At 36.6% G+C, this 24029-nt stretch overlaps 3 protein-coding genes and 1 long non-coding RNA gene across 4 annotated transcripts; 2 read left to right on the plus strand and 2 right to left on the minus strand.

The window, feature by feature from the left end:
- The first annotated feature begins 5442 nt into the window (after positions 1–5442).
- On the plus strand, positions 5443–6748 carry LOC138893409 (uncharacterized). Its single transcript, XR_011408848.1, has 2 exons — positions 5443–5639; positions 6370–6748. It is a non-coding gene; the product is annotated as an uncharacterized lncRNA (long non-coding RNA).
- Positions 6221–9855, minus strand: LOC138893408 (glutamate receptor 2.8-like). The gene is made up of 5 exons (XM_070177784.1): positions 9560–9855; positions 8021–9360; positions 7570–7882; positions 7078–7484; positions 6221–6968 (listed from the first exon to the last, which is right to left on the minus strand). Exons 1-5 carry the CDS (start codon positions 9840–9842, stop codon positions 6378–6380), a joined length of 2934 nt encoding a protein of 977 aa, XP_070033885.1. The 5' UTR covers positions 9843–9855; the 3' UTR covers positions 6221–6377.
- Positions 9856–12934: 3079 nt separating this feature from the next.
- Positions 12935–17085, minus strand: LOC104088041 (glutamate receptor 2.9-like). The gene is made up of 5 exons (XM_009592645.4): positions 16355–17085; positions 14805–16144; positions 14335–14647; positions 13837–14243; positions 12935–13728 (listed from the first exon to the last, which is right to left on the minus strand). The coding sequence occupies exons 1-5, from the start codon at positions 16635–16637 to the stop codon at positions 13156–13158; spliced, it is 2916 nt and encodes a 971-aa protein (XP_009590940.1). The 5' UTR covers positions 16638–17085; the 3' UTR covers positions 12935–13155.
- A 724-nt stretch (positions 17086–17809) lies between these two features.
- Positions 17810–19557, plus strand: LOC104088042 (mitogen-activated protein kinase kinase 5-like). The gene has a single exon (XM_009592647.4). The coding sequence runs from the start codon at positions 18381–18383 to the stop codon at positions 19263–19265; it is 885 nt and encodes a 294-aa protein (XP_009590942.1). The 5' UTR covers positions 17810–18380; the 3' UTR covers positions 19266–19557.
- The last annotated feature ends 4472 nt before the right edge of the window (positions 19558–24029 follow it).

Here is a 24029-nt window from a genome sequence, read left to right on the forward strand (position 1 = left end):
TTCTATGTGTTTAACAGTGGCTAGACTTCTAGTTGGTAGGAGTATGTTTCCTTCTCTTAACTTATCACAGGGTTTAGAATCAATCAAGGAATTCAAACTTCTAACCATATGATTAGAGGCTCTTGAGTCTACCATCCATTTAGTCAATTTAGCAGCCTCATCAGTGACATCAGTAACATTTGTAGCATCATTGTCCATACCTGCTGCCATAACTGCTTCATTGCTTTCACTTCCCTTTCCTAGGAGCTGCAGAATCTGTGAGTATTATTCTGGTGTGAAGTGAGGCACTCCCACCGAGTTACTCTGATTCTGACTATAAGATGCCTCTCTAGTAGTTGAGGTACTTCCTGCAAAGTTAGCTATGGTACCTCTAAAATTTCCTCCCGTTGGCCCAAGGTTTGAAGCTTTAACTGTGCTCCCAGTATGCACACATTGTTTGTCTTTTGCAAAGTTCCCTACAGGGTTGTACTTCTTCTTTGACTTAAAGTCTGGTGGATAACCATTTATCTTGTAGCAAGTCTCTCTGGTGTGGCCTTTGAAATTACAATAGTCATAGTACAAAGTATTATTTATTGTCCTAAAGTTATTCATTGAGTTAGGACCTCATTTACTGGTGAACAAGGCTATGTTGCCAGGGTTGTAAGCTCCACTGTTGCCACTACTGAACAAAGTTGTGTTCTCTTGATTGTCAACAGTATGTGTAGAGGTTGTTAATGATTGTCTACTCTCCTTAGAGATAATCATAGCATAGGTTTTGTTTATAGTAGGAGTGGGAGCCATCATCATAATCTGATTACTGGACTGGCCATATGACTCGTTTAGTCCCATAAGAAACTGCAAAAGTCTATGAGATTGAAAGTGTTCAGCATATTTTTTCGACTCCTCACAACCACACTCAGGTTAAGGCATTAAGGCATCAAATTCTTCCCAAAGCTCCTTCAACTTTGAGAAATAGCTGGACACAGAGGAGATTCCTTGGGACAAATTGGCTATCTATCTATGTAGAAATAGAACTCTAGAACCATTTACCTTGTCAAAACTTTTCTTAAGGTCTGTCCAAACTTTATGAGCACTCGTAGCATAAACCATTCCACTTAAGAGTTCATTACTAACAGAATTCATTATCTATGAGAGTACTATTGCATTGCATTTCTCCCATAAGTCATGCAGTGATTGATCAAATTTTGACTTAGGATATCTACCATCAACAAATCCTAATTTACTTTTTTCGAGTAAACTAATTCTCATAGAGCTACTCCATAGAGAATAGTTTTCAGGACCAATGAGTTTGATCGAGATTAAAAAGCTACCTGGAGTATCACAAGGTTGCAAATATAGTGGATGATGTTGATCCACTATTGGAATGACTTGATCGGCTGCTGGTATTCAATCCAATGCCTGCATTCAATCCAGAGCTACTGTCTTCTACCGCCATTGATGAAGATAAGAGGGAAAATTGAAATCAGAATCGGAATCGATAAATTCAATCGCTCAACCCTAGAATTGGGGAATTGAAAAATTGAGAGCAACTGAACACCAAACTTGTCAAAAACACTTGAATTCAGAGTGAAGAAGCAGAAACGAAGCTCGGATCTACATCTCAAGCTCTGATACCATGATCAAATCTAGAGCAAGCTCTCACTGATCAAAGGAAGAAGATGATGGAAAATAGAGAACAATGAGCAGAAGAAAATGAGCTGCTTTTCACTAAATTGATCTAAGTACAAATACAATGTATAGCTCATATATATAACTACCACTAACTGCTACTGATGCTTTAACTTAATAGCTGTGTACAACTGTCACTACTAACTAACTAACTAACTGCTAACTTACTAACTAACAGCTTTCACTCTTCAACAGAAATATTGTACTTGAGTTATAAAATAATAGTACATGTTCCTAAAACTAATAAATATTGATCCTATATACATCACTCAATAAAATAAGAAACTGCCACAAGAGAAGTTCTCAATCATTAATCATTACCTTCAACTAAAAATTGTTCAATATTTTAATTTTATTTTATACTAAATAGATATAAAGTAGTGCTTGAGACGTATCCTATTAATCATTACAAATTCATACAAAAAAATATCTTTCTCTTTTATCTTTGTAATTTTAAAATTCATTAGGTAATGAAGTATCTCTCATCTTTAAAATTTGTAATTTCGATTCATTAGGTAATGAAATATCTCTCATCTTTATAATTTTGATTCATTAGGTAATGGAAGTATCTTTAGATACATTTTGTTTATCATATTTCAATAAATAGTTATGATTAAATATAATTGTAATTATTATTTTTTCACTATATGTAAATCCTTGTTACATAATCTATCAATATCCTTTTATCAGTCTAGTCTGTATAGCAAATTTAGGAAGAAAATTTAATAATTGAGCGTTTGTTTGACAAGACCTTTTATCAGGTTAAAACATGTTTAAAATAAACATGACATTTAGAGTTCGAAAATTCCATGATCAATACAAAACAAAAAAGAGGAAAAAAACACACAAAATAAAAAACAAAAAAGAAAAAAAATACACATATTATCCTCACTTAAGTGCTTCAAAGAATCTGGAGAACATATAGACGTTAATGAATTAATAGACCATAACAAATAGAGAATCAACGAGCAAATAAATTCTATAATGAATACGTCTTCACGTATCAATATTTTGAAGACACAAAGATTCTATATGAAAAATACACAAGAGTTTAATATAGACAAAAAAATAATTTTTCACTTCATAGCAAAGGAAAACTAAAGATACAAAAAAAAAGGCCGAACCTACGAACCTGATTAAGAACCAAATGATCAGTACTGATGATTAATTTGGTTGAAGGAAACCAACTCTAACTTGTGATAAGAGTACATGTAATAGTTTTATATGTTAGACTTTGATGTGGACTCAACAATAGATCTATCAATCTCCAATCACATTATAAGACGGTGCAGATAAGAGTACATGCAATAGTTTTATATGTTAGACTTTGATGTGGACTCAACAATAGATCTATCAATCTCCAATCACATTATAAGGCGGTGCAGAATATTCCGTAATTTTTGTCAAATTGATACTACTTGATGGAAGTTATTTTTGTACTAAATTGTTCACAAAGGCAACATTTATGTAGAATTTTATTTTTGGTTAAGGATTTATTGTGCCAAATGGAGAAAAAAGACTTCAAAACGAAAAAAACCTAAAAGAACACTAATTATTAGAAAAATAATTAAATATCTAATCTTAAATATTAGGGAAATAATTAAATGCCTACTCCAAAATATTAGAGAAATACGAGAAAGATATTTTTTTGTATCTTTAATGGGTAAAAAATCGTCTATTTTTAATGGATAAAAAAGACGAACAATATTTCGCTAAGGGCGTTCGTGCTTTGAATATATATATATATATATATATATATATATATAACATTTAGGTTTTGTCAATATAAAAAGTTCGTAAAAACATTTATAGTAAGTAAAATCAATTTTTTTTTATAATCATCTAAATTTGATATATATTGATGCAACTATTTCAGGTTCGCACACACCATGTAGGGTCAATTAAATGAAAAACGTTACTATTTACCTAGGGTTTCCCCATTTCTAGAGTTCGAAGTTGAATCATCTAGCTAAAGGTTAGAAGATATGACAGAGAATAAAGTATTTTTTGTTAAAGTTTTGACGCCTAAAAAAAATGGAAAAAAGATACCAAATTTAACATACAACTTGGCCTCATTTGTTTTTCTTAAGATTAACACGTCTGAATCTGAATACATATCTGAATATCAAGATGTATATTAAGATTAAGACATTTGAATCTGAATATACATCTGAACATTAAGATGTGTCTTAAGATCTGAATACTAAATGATTAACACTATTTATTTTGTAACATCTGAATATATAGAATTTATCTTTATTTAAAAAACAATAAACATAAATTCAAATAAAATACTAAAATCTAATATATATATATATATATATATATATATATATATATATTGGGGTAGGTGTTGGTGATGGCTAACAGAGGTGCTTGTGAGTGCTGACTAGAGACGGTGGTTGGTGGTGCTTTTGGTTGATGGTGGTGGTTCTGGGTAGTAGCTAATGGTGATTGGTAGCGATAGTGATTATGGTTGAGGATGGTGGTAGTAGTTGTGGTTGTGATTGAGGAAGGTGATGGTGGATGGTGGTAGTTTATAATAGTGGGTGGTGCCGACTATGATTATTGATGGTGATAGGGTGGTTGTTGGTAGTAGTTGAGGTGGGTGAATGTGTGGTTATGGTTGAGGATGATGATGGTGGGGGTGGTGGTAGTGGTGGCGGCTATATTTGAGGGTGGTGGTGGTGGTGGTAGTTATTAATGGTAGGGGACGACAGTTAGTAATGAATATGGATGATAGCATCTTAATGAAATTAAGTCTTTGTTATAGATCTTAATCATTCAGACATATTTAGACTCATTAAGTGGTTGTGAAGTAAAAAAAACAAACACTTAATGATTAAGATCTAAATGATTAAGATTCAGATTTTAAAAACAAACGGACTTAATGTGCGAGATCTGAAGTGCAAACAAATGAGGCAATGTGTTAAAATGTATTTAAAGTTGAAGTTGAAATAGTCAAATACTTTTAATGAACAAATGAGTTATTGTAAAATATCATTTTGGTCGATACCCCATTTAACCCGGGGGATTTTAAGTGTTAAGAATAAGGTTGAAGGGACACTTTTGTGATTAGTATTAATGACATAATTTTTAAAACGGCGAAGGTCCAAATATTCCCCTGTACTTTTGAAAATAGTCTAAGAATACCCCTCGTTATACTATTGGGTTATCTATACACCTGCAGTCATACTTTGGGTTCAAATATACCCCTCATTTAAACGGAGGGATACGTGTCATCGTCCTGTTGACCAATTCTAAATATCTCCTAATTAATTAAAAAGACTCATTACCTATACCCGAAAAGTAATTTTCTAAAGCAATATTTTTTTGTAAAAACTGAAAAAAATTGAATCTTTTTATACTAAAAACTGAAAAAAAACGAAAATATTTTTTTTTCAGTTTTTACAAAAACAATTGCATTAAGAAAAACTGAAAAGCAATTTTCTAAAGTAATTAAAAATGAAAAAAACTGAAATTCTTTTAACTAAAAACTGAAAAAAAGAAAATATTTATTTTTTCAGTTTCTACAAAAATATTGCTTTAGAAAATTATTTTTTAGTTTTTTTAAGAGAAAGAAGAAAGAAGAAAGAAGGAAGAAAGAGAAGAAGAAGTAAAGAGGGGAAAGAAGTCCGAAATGAAAATTTGAAATAATTTGAATGAGTTTGATTTTTTTAAAATTTTGAAAATTTTAATATTTATGCACAATTTTTGTTATTTTTAATCTGATCCTAAACCCCTTCAATTACATATGTTTTGTTAACAAAAAAATATGTGTTCTAAATTGTTATACAACACTTCAAAATCTTTTTTACCTCATCCTCCCATTTAACCCTCAGTTCCGCTTCCTACTCGACTGAATCTGCCGCCATGGAAGGGGATATCTACACATCTAACTGCAGAATTGTTACATAAACACTTGTGGGAATGCAGAGGAGATATAATGGTTCCCTTCTCAAATATTCCAGGTCCAATTTTCTCTTCCAAAATTCTAAAATAACATAATCTGACCTTACCTTTTTTACGTCATTGACTAAAAGTAGTTCATGAACCAGGTCAACTTAGAGTTTTCTGTCTTTTTCTTCTGCCTCAGATTCTGTATCATTTGTAGTTTAACAAGTATGCTTTTGAGTTGCAAATAACTTTTGAGCTAAAAATTTCATTTTTATGGATAGCTAATTAATTAACCAATATGCTGTTCTTGAGACATGAGCATCCTTTTCTCTGTGGATTTTCCTCTAAAAGCTCCATTTGTTTCTCAGTTGGCAATTTGCAAATTTTGCTAGATATTTTAAATTATGCTTGTGGCATCTTAAATGGGTCTGTAAGTATTGGTAAGTGATGTTCTGTTCCTATTCCTCTGAAATCTTTCGTTTGCCCACCCGAAAACCTTGATGAAAATTGAAAACAGAGGCAGATGCTTCCTTATTTATTGGGTTCAACTTCTGAACCCAGTAATTTCAACATGGAACATAAATATAAGTGGAAAAGTAATAGAATTTCAAGAAATATTGAATTAAAAATCTATAATTACAAAAGTGCAATGAATTCATAGTAAGAACTTAAAGATTGAACCATCATATCTAAATTTTTTAGCCGCCTCTTGATAAAAATATTACGGCCAAGAGTGACAAAGTTATAATATAATGTGATTTAACTAACCCTAAAGCTAGGTCATCTCTGTACAATCTCTTGTAGGGCCCTATTCAATTGTGTTCATTATTATTGTAGCAGCTATATGTATCATCTCTCTCGGTTGTCCCTATGATGGTTTCATGAACTGGAGTTCCAGGTTCTGGTGTAGAAAACCCTTCCTCTGCAAGGGATGCTCCTAGGCTGTCGGAAATTCTGATTTCTGGGCTTTGCGAAGCAAGATCGAGCAATATTTCAGGGGAAGCTGCACTTGCTGCGAATGGTGTAGCCGTTTGGCTCACATTGCCTTCTGGCTTTTCTGACTTAGAATTAGAGTTATCTATCTCTTCATCAAAGACTTTTGCTATTACAGAAAGCTTTTGCAATATTGAATCATCAGTGGCTAAGATTTCTCTATTCTGATAAAGGAAGATGAAGAAAAATATGAGAAGAGCGGAACCTGCAGCTACACCCGCTATGAGAAAAAGGCCCTTAAAACTATCTAGTGTGAGGCTATCAGATGTTATAGCCATTCCATCTTTCTCTGGACAATCTGTTTCATTCCCAAACCATTTCTGTATTATGTTATTCATAAACTCTCCCTCCATCACCTTCAGGACTGCTCTTGAGACGTCAGGTACCAAAGGAGATCCTTTTGGAAATGCCTGCATGAAATTATGGAGAAAAAAGTATGGATCAGATTGAATAAAATACAAACCATTCTAAACAAATATAAACACGTTCCAAAACACCATTGGAGTGCGAGAATCTTACGAATCCAAAGCCGGCAGCCTTGTAAGTTGGACCGACCATAATATACTTCTTGCAGTACTTGTTAAGGAAGAGTCTGAGATAAGGTAGTTCATCAACAATTGCACCAACTCCTCCATTTTTACTTCCACTTGAGAGGGCATCATTGTACTCTTCCAATGTGCTATAACTTCTAAACTTGGAGCTATCAAAATTCATGCGCTTCAAGACGTCTTTGACAAAGGAACCTTCTTGGTACCCAACATATTCTCCATTTGTTATGAGATCATTTAGGTTTGTTATAGTAGGTTGGAGCTGTTGCACTGTTAACATAGATGTTAAGTTGGCTGTATAACTTGATGTCAGCACCAGCACCACAAAAACCCACACAATCATCACGAATCTTGTTAAGTTGCTTGTTACCCTCTCTCCTGCAGCAACCAGCCATATCATTTGTTGAGAAACAAGAAGAATGTAAAGCTTTCATGTGTACTGTGCTTTAAGTAAGAGACTTACTGTGTGCAAAAACGAGAGTTGAGAAGGAAAACCAGAATATCATCCCAACTTGCTTGTGTTTGGGTCCTCGAAACTCTTTGTTTACACGATGCTCGAGTACCCAAACCACAAAACCAATGAAGACAAAGAATGCTCCAGTTGTTATCCAAAGTTCGGTCTTTAGAGGTTTCAAGAAAATCCAAGCATTCTTCCTCTCATCATCCCTTACTGGCACAACTGCAGAAATACCTGACTCCGTGAAAGGTAATGTGAAATCCACATACTTGGATCGGTTCGCTAAAATGGTCACATCACCTATAACTGCATCATATTCCTGGTTCAAGCAAACAATGTTTATTGCAGTAATTATGGTGGGTCAAAAATCTGAAAGTAGATAAGAAAGTCCCAAGAAGGAGCATGTGAATAACGTATTCAACCAAAGACGTTAATTCAAACAAGGATTATATATTACCTTGGAAGAGATCTTGTAAATAAGATCATCATAGTCTGGAAGAGTTTGGGTATCTGGTATTCGAAATGGAATAAATTCGTAAGTGACAGCAAATGGCAAAGATTGGATGACTTCTTTGAAGACATCTGCACAGAAACCAGTTGCGGTTACTGCTTGTGTTTTTGAATCTATTTCCACTTTGATGAATTGCTCCAAACCTCCTTTGACAGGAACTCCAACCCTTAACTTCTTCCCACTTGTGGGCATCTCCCAGCCTCTCGGAACAATAGTAGATTCACCCGGCCAAATGATGGTACCTAGTTGCTTATTATTACTCTTAGCTGTTTTCCCATTCATAGTCAGTTTATATGAAATTCCATCACTCTCTGTCCAGAATCCAATGCTTCTCTCCCCTTTCCCAATTATGTTCACAATCTGATATGGGGATGGCTGCAATTCTCCATCAATGATACGGAAATCACCACTCAGTCCTCTTTTTAGGGATGTGTTTTGCAGAGTGTGAATGAGCAAAGATCCCAATTCTGAGGTTCCAAGTGCATCCAAGTCCGATAACTTCTCTTTAGTGTCTGGTTTCTTGACTTCTGGGATGACAGTTGTGCCCACATTCTGTACTGCTTTTGCTAAGACGGTAATGCTATCATATGCCCACAGCCCGTAAACATTGAGTTCAACTTGGTCCATGTTTGGATACTCTCGACGAAATCTCTCTCTCCATCTCTTGGTGAAATTGTTAAGCTCGTTTGATCTTGGAAAGTAAGGCTTTACACCAAGAACACCTTGCATTGATGACTCAATCACTGAAGGATCTACCGAGTCTAGAAGACTCGTTAGCACATCCGTGATGATCCATGCATATCCACTGCTCATCATCCCAGCTTCTTTGGCCTTGAAGAAAAGGCGAGAGGCAAGAAATGATTGCAAGTGCACGATGAACACCCTCGTCTGCATTGTATTCAACTTGTATAGCTCCCTGAGGATTTGATCATCATTGGCTGAAGGAGAAATAACACTTCTATAGGAGATTAATGTGCTAATTTCCAGTAAAGCATCAGTCAAATGTGGAACTATCCCCGTTCCAAAGGGGCTATCCTCATAGATGATTACAACCTCCCTCCACTCATAGTTTTTAACAATTGCTGCTATGGCTTTAGTCTGGCTGGAAGAAGGAAGTGCTGCTCTGATGAAGTAGGGATTTTCTTTGACTGAAAGTGAAGGACTTGTTGCTGGAGAAATGACAGGAGCCTTTACTTTGTTCCCTATGTCAATCACAAAATCAGTTTGTGTAGACATTTGTGGCCCAAAGATAGCTTGTACTTGGACATCCTTTAGCAAGTATATGGCTGCACATACACAATTAGACTGTAAGATATTTTCTGAACATCCCTTTCAAAATAGGAAAACCAAAGTGAAAATAAGAGTATCTTAGAGAAAAAGACATTATCTTGTGCAAGTAGCCATAATACCAGAGTATGTCTGACTTGTGAATCAAAGAAAGTAAGATATGCTAGTTTAAAGCAGTAAATCACGAGCTGAATTTACCTGCGGATGCTGCTTCAACATCATCTTTCTTGGAATCCCTGAAGTGAGGGACTACCCTAATGGCACTGCGATTAGCGGCATGGTAATCTTCAAGAGCTAGCAAGATACATGTGTGCATTACTTTTGCCACATTTGTTTCCAGATCAAGAATTATACCCACATCCACCTTCTTTACGGCATTAGTTTCATTTTCACCACTTATTGGCATTATGTAGTGGCAAAAGCTAATGATAGAGACAAACTGAATGAATAGAATCAGGAAGTGGCATCTTTGATTTTGCATCTGAAAAGCTCTGGTAAATATTCTAAGAGTTGGGCAACAAGCAGTTGGGGCTTTTGAAAGTAACTACGTTTCAGAGAGTGTGTAAAGCTCTCTTAATTGGGAAGCTCTGGATATATAATCATACATTTCAACCAATAATTGCCTTCGTACCTATAACAACGTAGCATGAAAAGTCAAAAATAAAGCATTCAAATAAGAGTCGTGAGAGGACTTTTAACAAGCAAGATTCCTCCTTAATTTGACCAAATCAAAAGTTGACTAAATTAACACACTGACAAAATTGATATTGGTTTGAACTTTGCGTGGTACTCATCCCTCCAATCCACAATTACTTTTGTATTCATTTGATGCCGACTATCTAGAGATATTGAATGGACTTTCCATATTTTGACAAAACGCAGAGGGAGTTGACAAATTTAGCTCAGTCAAATCGTATGAAAATTACCATAAGTAGAAGAGAACATTATTGTCTCTAGACTTAGATAACTACTATATACCAAACTATTATTTTACACGGTTTGAGTTCAGAATTGGTCAGTAGTAATTTGCTTGCACATCAAAAGTAGTGCATGGAATGGAATGATGACGCAGTTAGATGTTAGAAGTAGACTTGGTCTGTTGGGTTTTGAAGATGATTATGTATTTATGTAGGTGTCATTGGCTCACCCTAATTGTTAATGTAAGAGTAAGATATAGAAATATGACATTCTCCTGGCACCTACATTGCTAATTTTCTTTCTTATTTCATCGGGGATTTGCATTGCCCGTTTATTATAAGAATATTGCATAAACCTCTCATGTGGTTTCAAATATCAGATATCATTATTTCATACTTTATGTAACAAAACTACCTCATTTGAATTTCTTAACAAAGTATGCATCTATTGAATTATTTCATGCCACATAACTTTATTAAATCATATTTCCTATAAAATGACAAAAAGAAAAAGAAAATTTGGAAAAGAAAACCAAAATGAGAATAGAAATTTCTACTATCTTTTTAAACTTGTATTTCTCTTTAGTTTGCAACACTTTTGTTTGAGCGAATACTTTTTGTAGATATTGAATGAAATTTCATAAGATTATATGTGTGATTCACTAGATTATGATTATCTTGTTTTGCAACACAAAAGAATAAAAAGCAAAACGATGACATATTATCAATCTAATCTTTTAGCCATGTTCGGTTAAATCCATGTATAGATTAAATTGGAATAATATATAAGTACTCTTTAAATTGTCTTGAAGTTCTAACTACATACCTAAACTTTCCGGTACCCCTCAGGCCTCAATAGTGATTGAAAGAATTTGTTGTGCTAAGTCTGCAATGCAAAGAATAGAGAGACAAAAGAGGATACAAAATTGAAAAGTGATAAGCTAGTTTTTTCTTATAAGGTAAAAAAAGTGAGAAGCTAGTGAACATTGCGTTACATACTTTTGGTACGATAAAAGTGTGGTATCTTTTATGAAAAATATTTTTCATAGAATGTAATTTTTTAGAAATTATTTGTGATATATATTTGGTTGATGATTGAAAAATATTTCTTTCAAAAATTAATAATCTGAAATATTAATAATAATATCAATAAATTTCATCTTTTCTTTGCATGCTAACTCATTCAGAAGGCTAAGTCAAAAAGAGATTTAAAGCTGACTTTTAAGCCAATTCAATTGCATAAAGTTCATTTTCCTTTGCGGTATCAATTTACTAATTCCAACAAATTAATTTTAATTATTTTATATTTGGAAATAGTTAAACTCTAATATATTTTGGAGAGTTTTTGGTCAATATTGTCCCTTATCTTTGAGGGTAGGTCTATTTTGGTCCCTCAAATATATCCCTGAGCATATTTAGTCCCTTAAGTATGCTAAAGTGGAGCACCTTTAGTCTCACTGACACAATGTGTTCAAAAACTAACGCTGTTATCCAACTCTGATTCATGAAGCAAATCTTCTGCTCTGAAGCAAAAGTTTTCTCTCCTTTTATTGGATAACGCAAATTATCACTTTAATTCCTCATTTTTAGATAATGTCTTCTAAAATTTTGACCTTGAAAATATCCCCTTTTGTGCCACTTTTCAATGAGAAAATGACACTGTATAGCTGCTGTAAAAATAATAGCCGAAAAAATGTATAAAATTTGTATATTTTTTTGTATATATATATATATATATATATATATATATATATATATATATATATATACTTCATATACTTTTTCCGCTACCAAATGTAAATAGTTTTTGGTACGGGTTAAAAATGATAATACAACCTGGTTATTCGTTTGCTTCAATAATATGCCTAGAAGTGATCTTGGCAGCTCTACTTTTTTCAAATTTTAACTTTTCTTTTTGGAAAAATCAACCGAAATTTTTAAATGTATATATATACAAAACAATTTACAAATTTTATACATTTTTTCGGCTATTATTTTTACAGCGGCTATACAATGTCATTTTCTCATTGAAAACTAGCACATAAGGGGATATTTTCAAGGTCAAAATTTTAGAAGACATTATATAAAAATAAGGAACTAAAGTGATAATTTGCGTTATCCAATAAAATTAGAGGAAACATTTTGCTTCAGAGCAGAAGATTTGTTTCATGAATCAGAGTTGGGTAACACCGTTAGTTTTTGAACATATTGTGTCAGTGAGACTAAAGGTGCTCCACTTTAGCATACTTAAGGGACTAAATATGTTCAATGTTTTATTTGAGGGACCAAAATAAATCTACCCGCAAAGATAAGGGACAATACTGCTCAAAAACTCTATTTTGGACAAGAAGATTGTCTCTCTGCTACCGCGAACTAACAGCGCACGGATCTCCTACTTTCTTCCACAATCTTAAAAATAACATAATCTGATCCGTTTTTACGTTATTAATTAAGCTGTTGATGAACCAGGTCAAACTTAAAAATTTCTTTCTTTTTCTTCTGCGTCAGATTCTGTATCATTTGTAGCCTACTATGCTTTTGAGCAACAAACAACTTATGAGCTAGAATCTTCATTTTTAAGGATATTTAATCATTAACTAATAGGGTATTCTTGTGACATGAGCATCCTTTTCTCAATAATTTCGACACATAAATATATGTGGAAAGTTAGTGAAATTTCAATAATAAATATTTCAATAATTTACAGTGAATTCAATGGTAACAACTTAAAGATTAGACAAATCAAATCTAGATTCTAGAGCCGCCTCTTGATGCAAATATTATGGCTAAGAGCGACAAAGTTATAATGTAATCTGGTATAACTATATTAAAGCTAGCTCATCTCTGTACAATCTCTTGTAGTAGCAGTTATATGTATCATCTCTCCTCATTTGCCTCTGTAATGGTTTCATGAGCTGGAGTTCCAGGTTCTGGTGTAGAAAATCCCTCTGGTGTAGAGAATCCTTCATGTTCAGGGGATGCGCCTAGGCCGTCAGAAGTTCTGATTTCTGGGATTTGCGAGGCAAGATTGGGCAATATATCAGGGTAAGCTGCAGTTGCTGAGAAGTGTGTAGCTCTTTGGCTTTCATTCGCTTCTTGCTTTTCTGACTTAGCATTAGAGTTATCTTTCTCTTCGTCAAAGATTTTTGCTAGTGCAGAAAGCTTTTGCCATATTGAATCATCAGTGGCTAAGATTTCTCTGTTCTGATGAAGGAAGATGAGTAAGAATGTGACAAGAGCGGAGCCTGATGATACACCAGCTATGAGGAAAAGGCCCTTAAAACTATCTAGCGTGAGGCTATCAGATGTTATAACCATTCCATTTTTCTCTGGACAATCTGTTTCATTCCCAAACCATTTCTGTATTATGTTATTCATAAACTCTCCCTCCATCACCTTCAAGACTGCTCTTGAGACGTCAGGTACCATAGGAGATCCTTTTGGAAATACCTGCAAGAAATTGAGGAGAAACAATGGATTAGATTGATTAAACAGCAAAACCATTCTAAACAAATAAAAACACGTCCCAAAACATTACTGAGAGTGTGAGAATCTTACGAATCCAAAGCCAGCAGTTTTGTAAGTAGGACCAACCATAATATACTTTTTGCAGTACTTGTTAAGGAAGAGTCTGAGATAAGGTAGTTCATCAACAATTGCACCAACTCCTCCATTTTTACTTCCTTTTAAGAGGGCATCATTGTACTCTTCCAATGTGCTATAACTTCTAAACTTGGAGCTCTCAAATTTCATGCGCTTCAAGATGTCTTCGACAAAGGAACCTTTTTGGTACCCAACATATTCTCCATTCTTGATGAGATCATTGAGGTCTGTTATAGTAGGTTGGAGTTGTTGCACCGTTAACATAGATGTTAAACTGGCGGTATAACTTGATGTCAGCACAAGAACCACGAAAACCCACACAATCACCACAAATCTAGTTAAGTTGCTTGTTACCCTCTCTTCTGCAACCAGCCATATATATGATTTGTTGAAAAACAAGGATAATTAATGTAAAGCTTTCATATATACTTTGGTTTGAGTTAAGAGACTTACTGTGAGCAAAAACGAGAGTTGAGAAGGAAAACCAGAATACCATCCCAACTTGCTTGCGTTTAGGTCCTCGAAAATCTTTATTTACACGATGTTCGAGTACCCAGACCACAAAACCAATGAAGACAAAGAATGCTCCAGTTGTTATCCAAAGTTCGCTCTTTAGAGGTTTCAAGAAAATCCATGCATTCTTTCTCTCATCATCCCTTACAGGCACAACTGCTGAAATACCCGACTCTGTAAAAGGTAATGTGAAATCCACATACTTGGAACGGCTTGCTAAAATGGTCACATCACCTACAACTGCATCATATTCCTGGTTCAAGCAAACAATTTTAGTGCAGTATCTATGGTTGGTCTTCCTCAGCAAAAGCAAAAGCAAAAGCAGAAAGTAGATAAGAAAGTCTCAGAAAGGAGCATGTAAATAAGGGATACAGCTAAAGAGGTCAATTCAAACAAGGATTAGATATTACCTGAGAAAGGATCTTGTAAACAAGATCATCATAGTCTTGAGAAGTGGGGCTATGTGCTATTGGAAATGGAATAAATTCGCAAGGGACAGCATATGGCATAGATTGGATAACTTCTTTGAAGACATCTGCACAGAAACCAGTTGCAGTAACTGCTTGTGTTTTTGAATCTATTTCCACTTTAATGTATTGCTCCAGCCCTCCTTTGACAGGAACTCCAACCTTTAACTTGTTCCCGCTTGTGGGTATTTCCCAGCCTCTAGGAAAAATAGTAGATCCACCGGGCCAAATGATGGTCCCTAGTTGTTTATTATTACTCTTAGCTGTTTTCCCATTCATCTTCAGTTTATACAAAATTCCATCCTTCTTTATCCAGAATCCAACGCTTCTCTCTCCTTTCCCAATTATGTTAACAATTTGATATGGGGAAGGCTGCAATTCTCCATCAATTATATGGAAATCACCACTTAATCCTGTTTTTAGCGTTATGTTTTGCATATAGTCAATGAGCAGAAATCCGAATTCTGAGGTTCCAAGTGCATCTAAGTCCGTTAAGTTCTCTCTCGTGTTTGGTTTCTTGAATTTTGGGATAGCAGTAGTGCTCACCTTCTCTACTGCTTTTGCTAATGCTGTGATGCTATCATATGCCCATAGCCCGAAAACATTGAGTTCTACTGTGTCCATGTCTGGATACTCCTGACGAAATCTCTTTCTCCATCTCTTGGTGAAATTGTTAAGCTCATTTGATCTTGGAACATAAGGCTTTACACCAAGAACACCTTGCATTGATGACTCAATCACTGAAGGATCTACCGAGTCCAGAACACTTGTTAGCACATCTGTGATGATCCACGCATATCCCTTCCTCATCATCCCGGCTTCTTTGGCCATAAGGAAAAGGCGCGAGGCAAGGGATGGTAGCAAGTGCACGACGAAGACCCTGGTCTGCATTGTATTCATTTTGTGTAGCTCCCTGAGGATTTGATCATCATTGGCTGAAAGAGAAATAACACTTCTATAGGAGACTAAAGTGCTGGTTTCCAGTAAGGCATCAGTCAAATATGGAACTATCCCGGTTCCATAGGGGCTATCCTCATAGATGATTACAACCTCCCTCCAATCATAGTTTTTAACAATTGCTGCTATGGCTTTAGTCTGGCTGGAAGAAGGAAGTGCTGCTCTGATGAAGTAGGGATTTTCCTTGACTGAAAGTGAAGGACTTGTTGCTGGAGAAATGATCGGAACTTTTACTCTGTTCCCTATGTCAATCACAAAATCAGTTTGTGTAGACATTTGTGGCCCAAAGATAGCATGTACTTGAACATCCTTCAGCAAGTATATGGCTGCATATACACAATCAGACTATAAGAATTTATCTGAACATCCCTTTCAAAAAAGGAAAACCAAAGGGAAATTAGAAAACTTTGGAAAAAGGAGAATATTTTGTGCAAATATGGCATAAATAACTTTAACTATAAGAGTATATCTGACTCGTGAAGCAAAGACAGTAAAAAATTCTAGTTTAACAGAATATATCATGGAGCAGAATTTACCAGCGGATGCTGCTTCAACATCATCTTTCTTGGAATCCCTGAAGTGAGGGACTATCCTAATGGCACTGCGATTAGCGGCATGGTAATCTTCAAGAGCTAGCAAGATACATGTGTGCATTACTTTTGCTACAGTTGTTTCCATATCAAGAATTATGCCTATATCCACCTGCTTTACAGCATTAGTTTCATCTTCACCACTTACTGGCATTATGTATTGGCAAAAGCTAATGATGGAGACAAGTTGAATCAAAAGAATTAGGAAGTGGCATCTTGGATTTTGCATTTCGAAATATCTGTAAGTCCCAGAGTTGGGAAACCAGTTGTGCTTATGCAAGCAACGACTTTTCAAAGATGTGTCTAAAGCTCTCTCAAAAAGGGTTGCTCTGAATATATGGCTTCAGAATCAGGGAAATTCATACACTTCGACCGGTAAATATAATAACATCAAATCCCATAAACGTAGAAAAAGTCAAAGATAAATCAATGTTTTCAATGAAGAATTGAGTGAGGACTTTTCAGACATTCTACACCACAAGCAAGTGCGCTTTCTCCTCAATTTGACCAAATCAAAAACTGACTAAATAAACACACTGACAAAATTGGCTTGGTTGAACTTTGTGTGGTGCTTATTTTCCAATCCCAATTTCTTTTGTATTCATCTGATGCCAACTATCTAGAGGATATTGCAAAAGACAGAGGGCATTGTTTCGAGCTAGCTCAGTTGAAAATTCGACGAATTACCCCATAAGTAGAAGAAATCATTGTGTCTTATTTGTAATCTTCTAAGGAGGCTACTATACCTATATTTAGGGTGTGTTTGGTATGAAAGAGAACATTTTTACGGAATATGATTGCTAATTTTCTTATGTTTGGTTAGCTTAAATATTTTTTCTGAACTCATTTTACTTCCCTATAGAAATGAACAAGAACATTTTCTAAAACTCTTATCTTTCAACCTTTTTCACCCCCACCCCCCAATTCACACCCTCCTCACCCCAGCACCCAAAGCCCCAACCACACACCTCAGCCCACCATCCAACCCCCCTCCCTGGCAAACCTCCCCTTCCCCCAACCAACCCGCGGCCCCGACGTACCACCCGCTCTTCTCTCGGCCCCTTTCTCTCCCCTCGCCCATGCCCTCACCATTTCATTTCCCATAATATTTGCCGAGACTATATATTTTCTATAAAAAAAATTGCTAACTAACCAAACGCCAAAAAATAAGTAAGAAAACTACTTATTTTTTATGAAAATATTTTCTATAATTTTTTTTTTCGCGGAAAACATTTTCCTTCCTACCACACCTTTGTGTCTTAAATATTCTATGCGGTTTCAGTTTAGACTTGGTCAATAGTAACTTGCTTGCACACACAACAACCAAATACGTAACGTCATGCATGGAATGGAATGATGATGCAGTTAGAGGTCAGAAGTAAACTTGGTCTGTTGAGTTTTGGAGATGATTATGTAGAGTTCAATGTCGTTGGCTAACTGTAATTGATTGGGAAGTTTCCTATGATTGAAGTGAACGTATTACTGCTTATATGTGTTACAATTCCTAAATTTTAGAGGAGGTACGTGTAATTCTTGACTATTCAACTTTCGAGCTTGTGGGTCAAATTTTCAATTCCTCTACTTCTGTCAATTCAACAGTCAATGTCTTCTGTTTCCCGATTGCAAGCCAGATTTAACAAACCACCAAATTCAAGAGCTGATATTGTTCTTCTCTGAATCTCCTCTGCCCTATTTGTTAGTCACAGTATTTGGAGCCAATAAAACGCAAAAAGAAAAAGAAAAGAGCACCGTCTTTGGTCTATGATCCTCTCTTTGAATGGCGTCTATATATCAGTGTATTTGATTGCTATTTTCCCAACCAACAAGAGTTGAAGGAAATCCCTCTCTGTTTTGCCCTTTTTATCATTAGCTCTCTATAATTGCTACCTTTTTCCATCCCTAATTCTAAGAAATAACAGAGGAGAAAAAACACATACCTAAGTTTTTTCCATATCACTACTACTTATCCATCATGCGACTTCCATCAGCCACCGCCTCTTCCTCATTCATGGCGGCACCACCCTCCTCATCCGATCTCATGCGCGTCAATCGCATCGGAAGCGGCTTCGGTAGTTCGGTGTACAAGGTCCATCACAGGCCCACCGGTGAACTTTACGCGCTCAAGGTGATCTCCTGTATCCACGAGGACTCCATTCGCCCCAAGATGTGCCGGGAGATCGAAATTCTCCTGGATGTAAATAACCCTAACGTCGTGAAATGTCACGACGTGCTTGATCACAATGGGGAAATCCAAATCCTTCTCGAGTACATGGATAACGGCTCTCTGGAAGGGATTCACATCCCTTACGAGCCCGTCCTTTCTGATTTTACCGGCCAGGTTCTTTCCGGACTCTTCTACCTTCACAGCCGCAATATTGTGCACAGAGATATCAAACCCTCCAACATGTTAATGAACTCTATGCGCGAAGTGAAGATCGCGGACTTCGGAATCTCGAGATTTTTGGAGCAAACCATGGATTTGTCTGTGGGAAGTATCAGTTACATGAGTCCCGAGAGAATCAACACGGACCTGAATACAGGCCAGCAGAATATATATCGATATGCTGAGGATATATGGGGTTTGGGATTAAGTATCCTGGAACTTTACTTGGGAAAGTTTCCATTTTCTGGTGGGAATTGGTGGAGTGTTATGACGGCCATTTGTACGTCGCAGCCGCCACAGGCGCCGTCTACTGCTTCTCCGGAGTTCCGGGACTTCATAGCTTGCTGTTTGCAAAGGGATCCTTCTAGAAGGTGGACGGCGGAGCAGTTGCTGCGCCATCCTTATATAACACAGTATGAACTGAAAGTAGAAACTGAGGATTGCCCCAGCTTATACGTTCATGAAATCTTATAGCGCTTTGTTAATTTTTTCCAACGGATGGCATCGTCTCTTGGATTTGTTTTATTTTTGGTAATGGCTTTGCTCCATTAGGTGATGATTGTAAAAGGATTAATTGCATGTGTAATAAAAGTTTCTCTAACCTTGTGATTAATGAAGAGAAGAGTTTTGAGTAGATTTAGTTGCACATTCAGAAGATAAAATAGTTAGTTGTGGGCAGTTTCTAGTAGGGACAGTTCCGTTCACTCTTAATCTTGGTGTAATTATATATGATTAATGAACTCCTCGGTTCTTTAATTTCCTTCAATGGGCTGGGGTTAATTGTAGTAAATATAAACTTTAATTCATTCCAGGATCTTGAACATTATGATAATCTTACATATAATCGTGAAAGAAAACATACCTGAATCGGAAGCCATTATCGTGAATCGGAATCGTTAATTGGTAAATTAGTTTCTACCTCCTAGCCCTAGCCTTACGTTACCACATCCGTCAATGATGAAATTGTATGTAGGAAAAGTGGTAACCTTAATGAGTGGAGGGATGACCAATTTATGGAGATTTAGATATAATCTGGTACGTCCATCAAGTAGCCAATCAGACGGATGAGATTTGCTCATTAATTAAATACTTCATCCGTTCTAATTTATGTGAACATGTTTGACTGGGCACGGAGTTTAAGAAAAAATAAAGATTTTTGAATTTGTGGTCCTAAACAAGTCAAAAAGTATTTGTGTGGTTATAAAAGTTTCTCATTAAAGGTAGAATTGGAAGTTTAAGCTAAATTATTTCCAAATTTAGAAAGAAGTCATTCTTTTTGGAACGGATTAAAAAGAAAATATGTTTATATAAACTGGAATGGATAAAGTATTAATTATGGGTCTTAAACCTATTGGGCCACACACGTAGGAAAACTTATATTCTCCCATTTGGCACAATAATCACATAATATTAATATTTAATAATATAAATATTAGTTGCGCATAAACAAATCTCTTCTATAATGTCACGACCCAAAATCTCAATCTGTCGTGATGTCGCCTATTTCGATACTAGGCAAGTCGATAATCTCAATAAACCAAAACTTCTCTTTAAGGTTGAAAATATAATATTTAAATACAATACAAACACTCCCCAAAACCTGGTGTCACTAAGTACATGAACATCTAATATGAATACAAGTCTGAAAAATATAGTCTATAATAGTCTGAGACCAAATACAGTAAACAAAGAGATAGAGAAGGAGAGACAAGATCTGCGGAACACGACAGCTACCTCAAAATCTCCTGAAAAGCAACCGCGCGAAAGGATCAACACTCGCTATGTCCGGGAATACCTGGATCTGCACACGAAGTGCAAGGTGTAGTATGAGTATAACCAACTCAGCAAGTAACAATAATAAATAAGGAACTGAAGATAGTAACGAGCTACACGATTTTGGTTCATTTCTAGTAATTCCAGCAAAGAATAGACATGCTATCAAATCTGGCAGTTTAATGTCAAATCAATTTTTATACAGTTTCTGTTCATGTAATCCGTATATCAACAATCTTTCACAGATTTCATAACAATGACATATAGCAACTAAGTGCAACAACAAATGAAAATCAAGTACAACCTCTTAGGACAACAATCACTCACTGGGCTCCCAACCCTCATCACTCCCTGGGCTCTCAGCCCTCATCACTCACTCTCAATGGGTACCTGCGCTCACTGGGGGTGTACAGACTCCGGAGGGGCTCCTACAGCCCAAGCGGTATAATCTGCACGGACAACTCACGTGCCATAATATAAATATCTGGATCCGCACAGCCAACTCACATGCTATAGTATAATATAAGGATCCGCAAGGCCAACTCACGTGCTGCACGACCAACTCACGTGCTATAGTATAGTATAATATAAGGATCTGCACGGCCAACTCACGTGCTATGATATCAATATCTCACAATCAGGCCCTCGGCCTCTCTCAATCATAAATCTCTCCAGTCTCTCGGGCTCTCATTAATTATGAAATCAGCCCAAACAACAATGATATGATGTATCAATAATAATAACAGAGACTGAGATAAAATGTGCAAGTAAAAACTGAGACTGCGTACATATAGCATTTACCAGGCAATTCAACAAGTACGCGACCTCTGTGGGTCCCAACAGTACTATCACATAGCCTAAGCATGATTTCTAACATGATTTACAGTCAAATTTATATCAACACATAGAGAGCATATAGTTAACAACAAATTATTCAACTTTACAGTTTCTCGGGAAGGACCAAGTCACAATCCCCTCGGTGCACGCCCACATGACCGTTAACTAGCATGTGCGTCACCTCCAAAATAATCACATGATATCAAAATCCGAGGTTTAATACCCTCATGACCAGATTTAAAACTGTTACTTACCTCAAAACATGAAACTCTTTACTCTGCTATGCCTTTGCCTCGCAAATCGGCATCTGAATGCCTCGATTCTAGTCACAAATAATTCATTTCAGTCAATAAAATTTATTAGAATTAATTCCATAAGAAAATACTTATTTTTCATAAAAATCTGAAATTTAGCTCAAAAATCGCCTGTGAGGCCCATGTCTCGGAACCCGACAAAAGTTACAAAATCCGAAAGCCCATTCAACCACGAGTCTATCCATACCAATTTTACCAAAATCCGACCTCAACTCAACCCTCAAATCTACAAATCTTATTTCCAAATTCTAAGTTCCAATCTCTGATTTACACCTCAAAATCATGTAATCTAGTCGGATTATTCGATGATAATTTAATATTATGGAGTAGAAATGATCACAAGGGACTTACCTCAAGTTTTTCTTGAAAATATATCAAAACTCGCCTCCCCTCAAGCTCCAATTTGTCAAAAATGGCGAATGGGACGAAGTCCCTGTTTTTATAATTCTTCCCAGACAACCTCGGTCCTACCTCGATCTTGGCCTTCGATCGAGGTCCTCGATCCTGGCCCTCGATCCTAGGCCTTCGATCATGTCTTCGACCCTGCCTTCGACCCTGAGCCTTGACCCTGAGCTCGATCATGGCTTCGATCGTGGCCCTCGACCCTGGGCTCGATCATGGCTTCGATTATGGCCCTCGACCCTGGGCTCGATCTGGGCTCACATCTGGGCTCGATTTCTGGGCTCGATTCTGAGAAATTTCTAGGCGCGAATCTGGCAGAAGAAATTTCCAACAGAAGGATATTGCAGCAACTGTTGTAGTTCAATTTTTGATCTGTTAACCATCCGAAACTCACCCGAGGCCCTCGGGACTTCAACCAAATATACAAACAAGTCCTAAAACATCATACGAACTTAGTTGAATCCTCAAATCACCTCAAACAATGCTAAAACCATGAATTACGCCCCAATTCAACCCTATTGAACTTTGAAATTTTGAATTTCTACAAATAACGCGAAACCTATCAAATCACGTCCGATTGACCTCAAAGTTTTCACACAAGTCATAAATGACATAACATACCTATTAAAATTTTCAGAATCATATTTCGACCCCGATATCAAAAAGTCAACCCCTCGGTCAAACTTCCCAAAAATTTAACTTTCGGCATTTCAAGTCTAATTCCTCTACGGACCTCCAAAAATTCTTCCGGACACGCTCCTAAGTCTGAAATCACCATATGGAGCTATTGGAATTATCAGAATTCGAATCCGAGGTCGTTTACACATAGGTCCATATCCGGTCCACTTTTCTAACTTAATGTTTTTCAATTATGAGACTAAGTGTCTCATTTCACTCCGAATTCCTTCCGGACCCGAACCAACTAACCTGATAAGTCATAAATCAATAGCAAGGCATAAATTGAGAAGTAAATGGGGAAATTGGGTTATAATATTCAAAACGACCGGCCGGGTCATTACATTCTCCCCCTCTTAAACAAATGTTCGTCCTCGAACGGGTTTAGAATAATACCTGGAGTCTCAAATAAGTGTGGATATTTGTTCCGCATCTCCTGTTCCATCTCCCAAGTAGCTTCTCTGACGGGCTGGCCTCTCCACTGCACCTTCACTGATGCGATGTTCTTTGACCTCAGCTTTCGAACTTGCCGGTCTAAAATAGCCACCGGCTGCACATCATAAGTCAGATTACCGTCCAGCTGTACTGTACTGAAATCCAGAATGTGAGACGGATCCCCGACATACTTTCGGAGCATGGATACATGGAACACTGGATGAACAACTGATAGACTAGGTGGCAAAGCAAGTTCATAAGCCACCTCCCCAATTTTCTTAAGTATCTCAAAAGGCCCAATATACCGAGGGCTCAACTTGCCTCTTTTTCCTGAAACTCAACACACCCTTCATGGGTGAAATCTTGAGCAGAATCTTCTCCCCAACCATGTGAACAACATCACGAACCTTCCTGTCGGCATAACTCTTCTGTCTAGATTGTGCCGTGCGAAGCCGTTCCTGAATTACTTTGACCTTCTCTAAAGCATCTTGAACCAAGTCAGTACCCAATAGTCTAACCTCACCAGGCTCAAACCAACCCACCGGAGACCGACACCGTCTCCTATATAAAGCTTCATATGGAGCCATCTGAATGCTTGGCTGGTAGCTATTATTGTAAGCAAACTCTGCGAGTGGTAGAAATTGATCCCAAGAACCCCCAAAATTAATGACACAAGCGCGTAGCATATCCTCCAATATCTGAATAGAGCGCTCGGACTGTCCGTCCGTCTGAGGGTGAAATGTTGTACTCAACTGAACCTGTGTGCCCAATTCTCGCTGAACTGCCCTCCAAAACTGTGAGG

The sequence above is a fragment of the Nicotiana tomentosiformis genome, chromosome 6 (genome assembly GCF_000390325.3).
Source record: "Nicotiana tomentosiformis chromosome 6, ASM39032v3, whole genome shotgun sequence".
Lineage (NCBI taxonomy): Eukaryota > Viridiplantae > Streptophyta > Magnoliopsida > Solanales > Solanaceae > Nicotiana > Nicotiana tomentosiformis.

Coding starts and splice junctions, on each gene's coding strand:
- LOC138893408 (XM_070177784.1), bottom strand. CDS start 9,842: ATGCAAAATCAAAGATGCCACTTCCTGATTCTATTCATTCAGTTTGTC. Junction 9,361..9,559: donor TGTTGAAGCAGCATCCGCAG/GTAAATTCAGCT, acceptor GTGTATGTGCAG/CCATATACTTGCTAAAGGAT. Junction 7,485..7,569: donor AACTCTCGTTTTTGCACACA/GTAAGTCTCTTA, acceptor TGGTTGCTGCAG/GAGAGAGGGTAACAAGCAAC.
- LOC104088041 (XM_009592645.4), bottom strand. CDS start 16,637: ATGCAAAATCCAAGATGCCACTTCCTAATTCTTTTGATTCAACTTGTC. Junction 16,145..16,354: donor TGTTGAAGCAGCATCCGCTG/GTAAATTCTGCT, acceptor GTGTATATGCAG/CCATATACTTGCTGAAGGAT. Junction 14,244..14,334: donor AACTCTCGTTTTTGCTCACA/GTAAGTCTCTTA, acceptor GGCTGGTTGCAG/AAGAGAGGGTAACAAGCAAC.
- LOC104088042 (XM_009592647.4), top strand. CDS start 18,381: ATGCGACTTCCATCAGCCACCGCCTCTTCCTCATTCATGGCGGCACCA.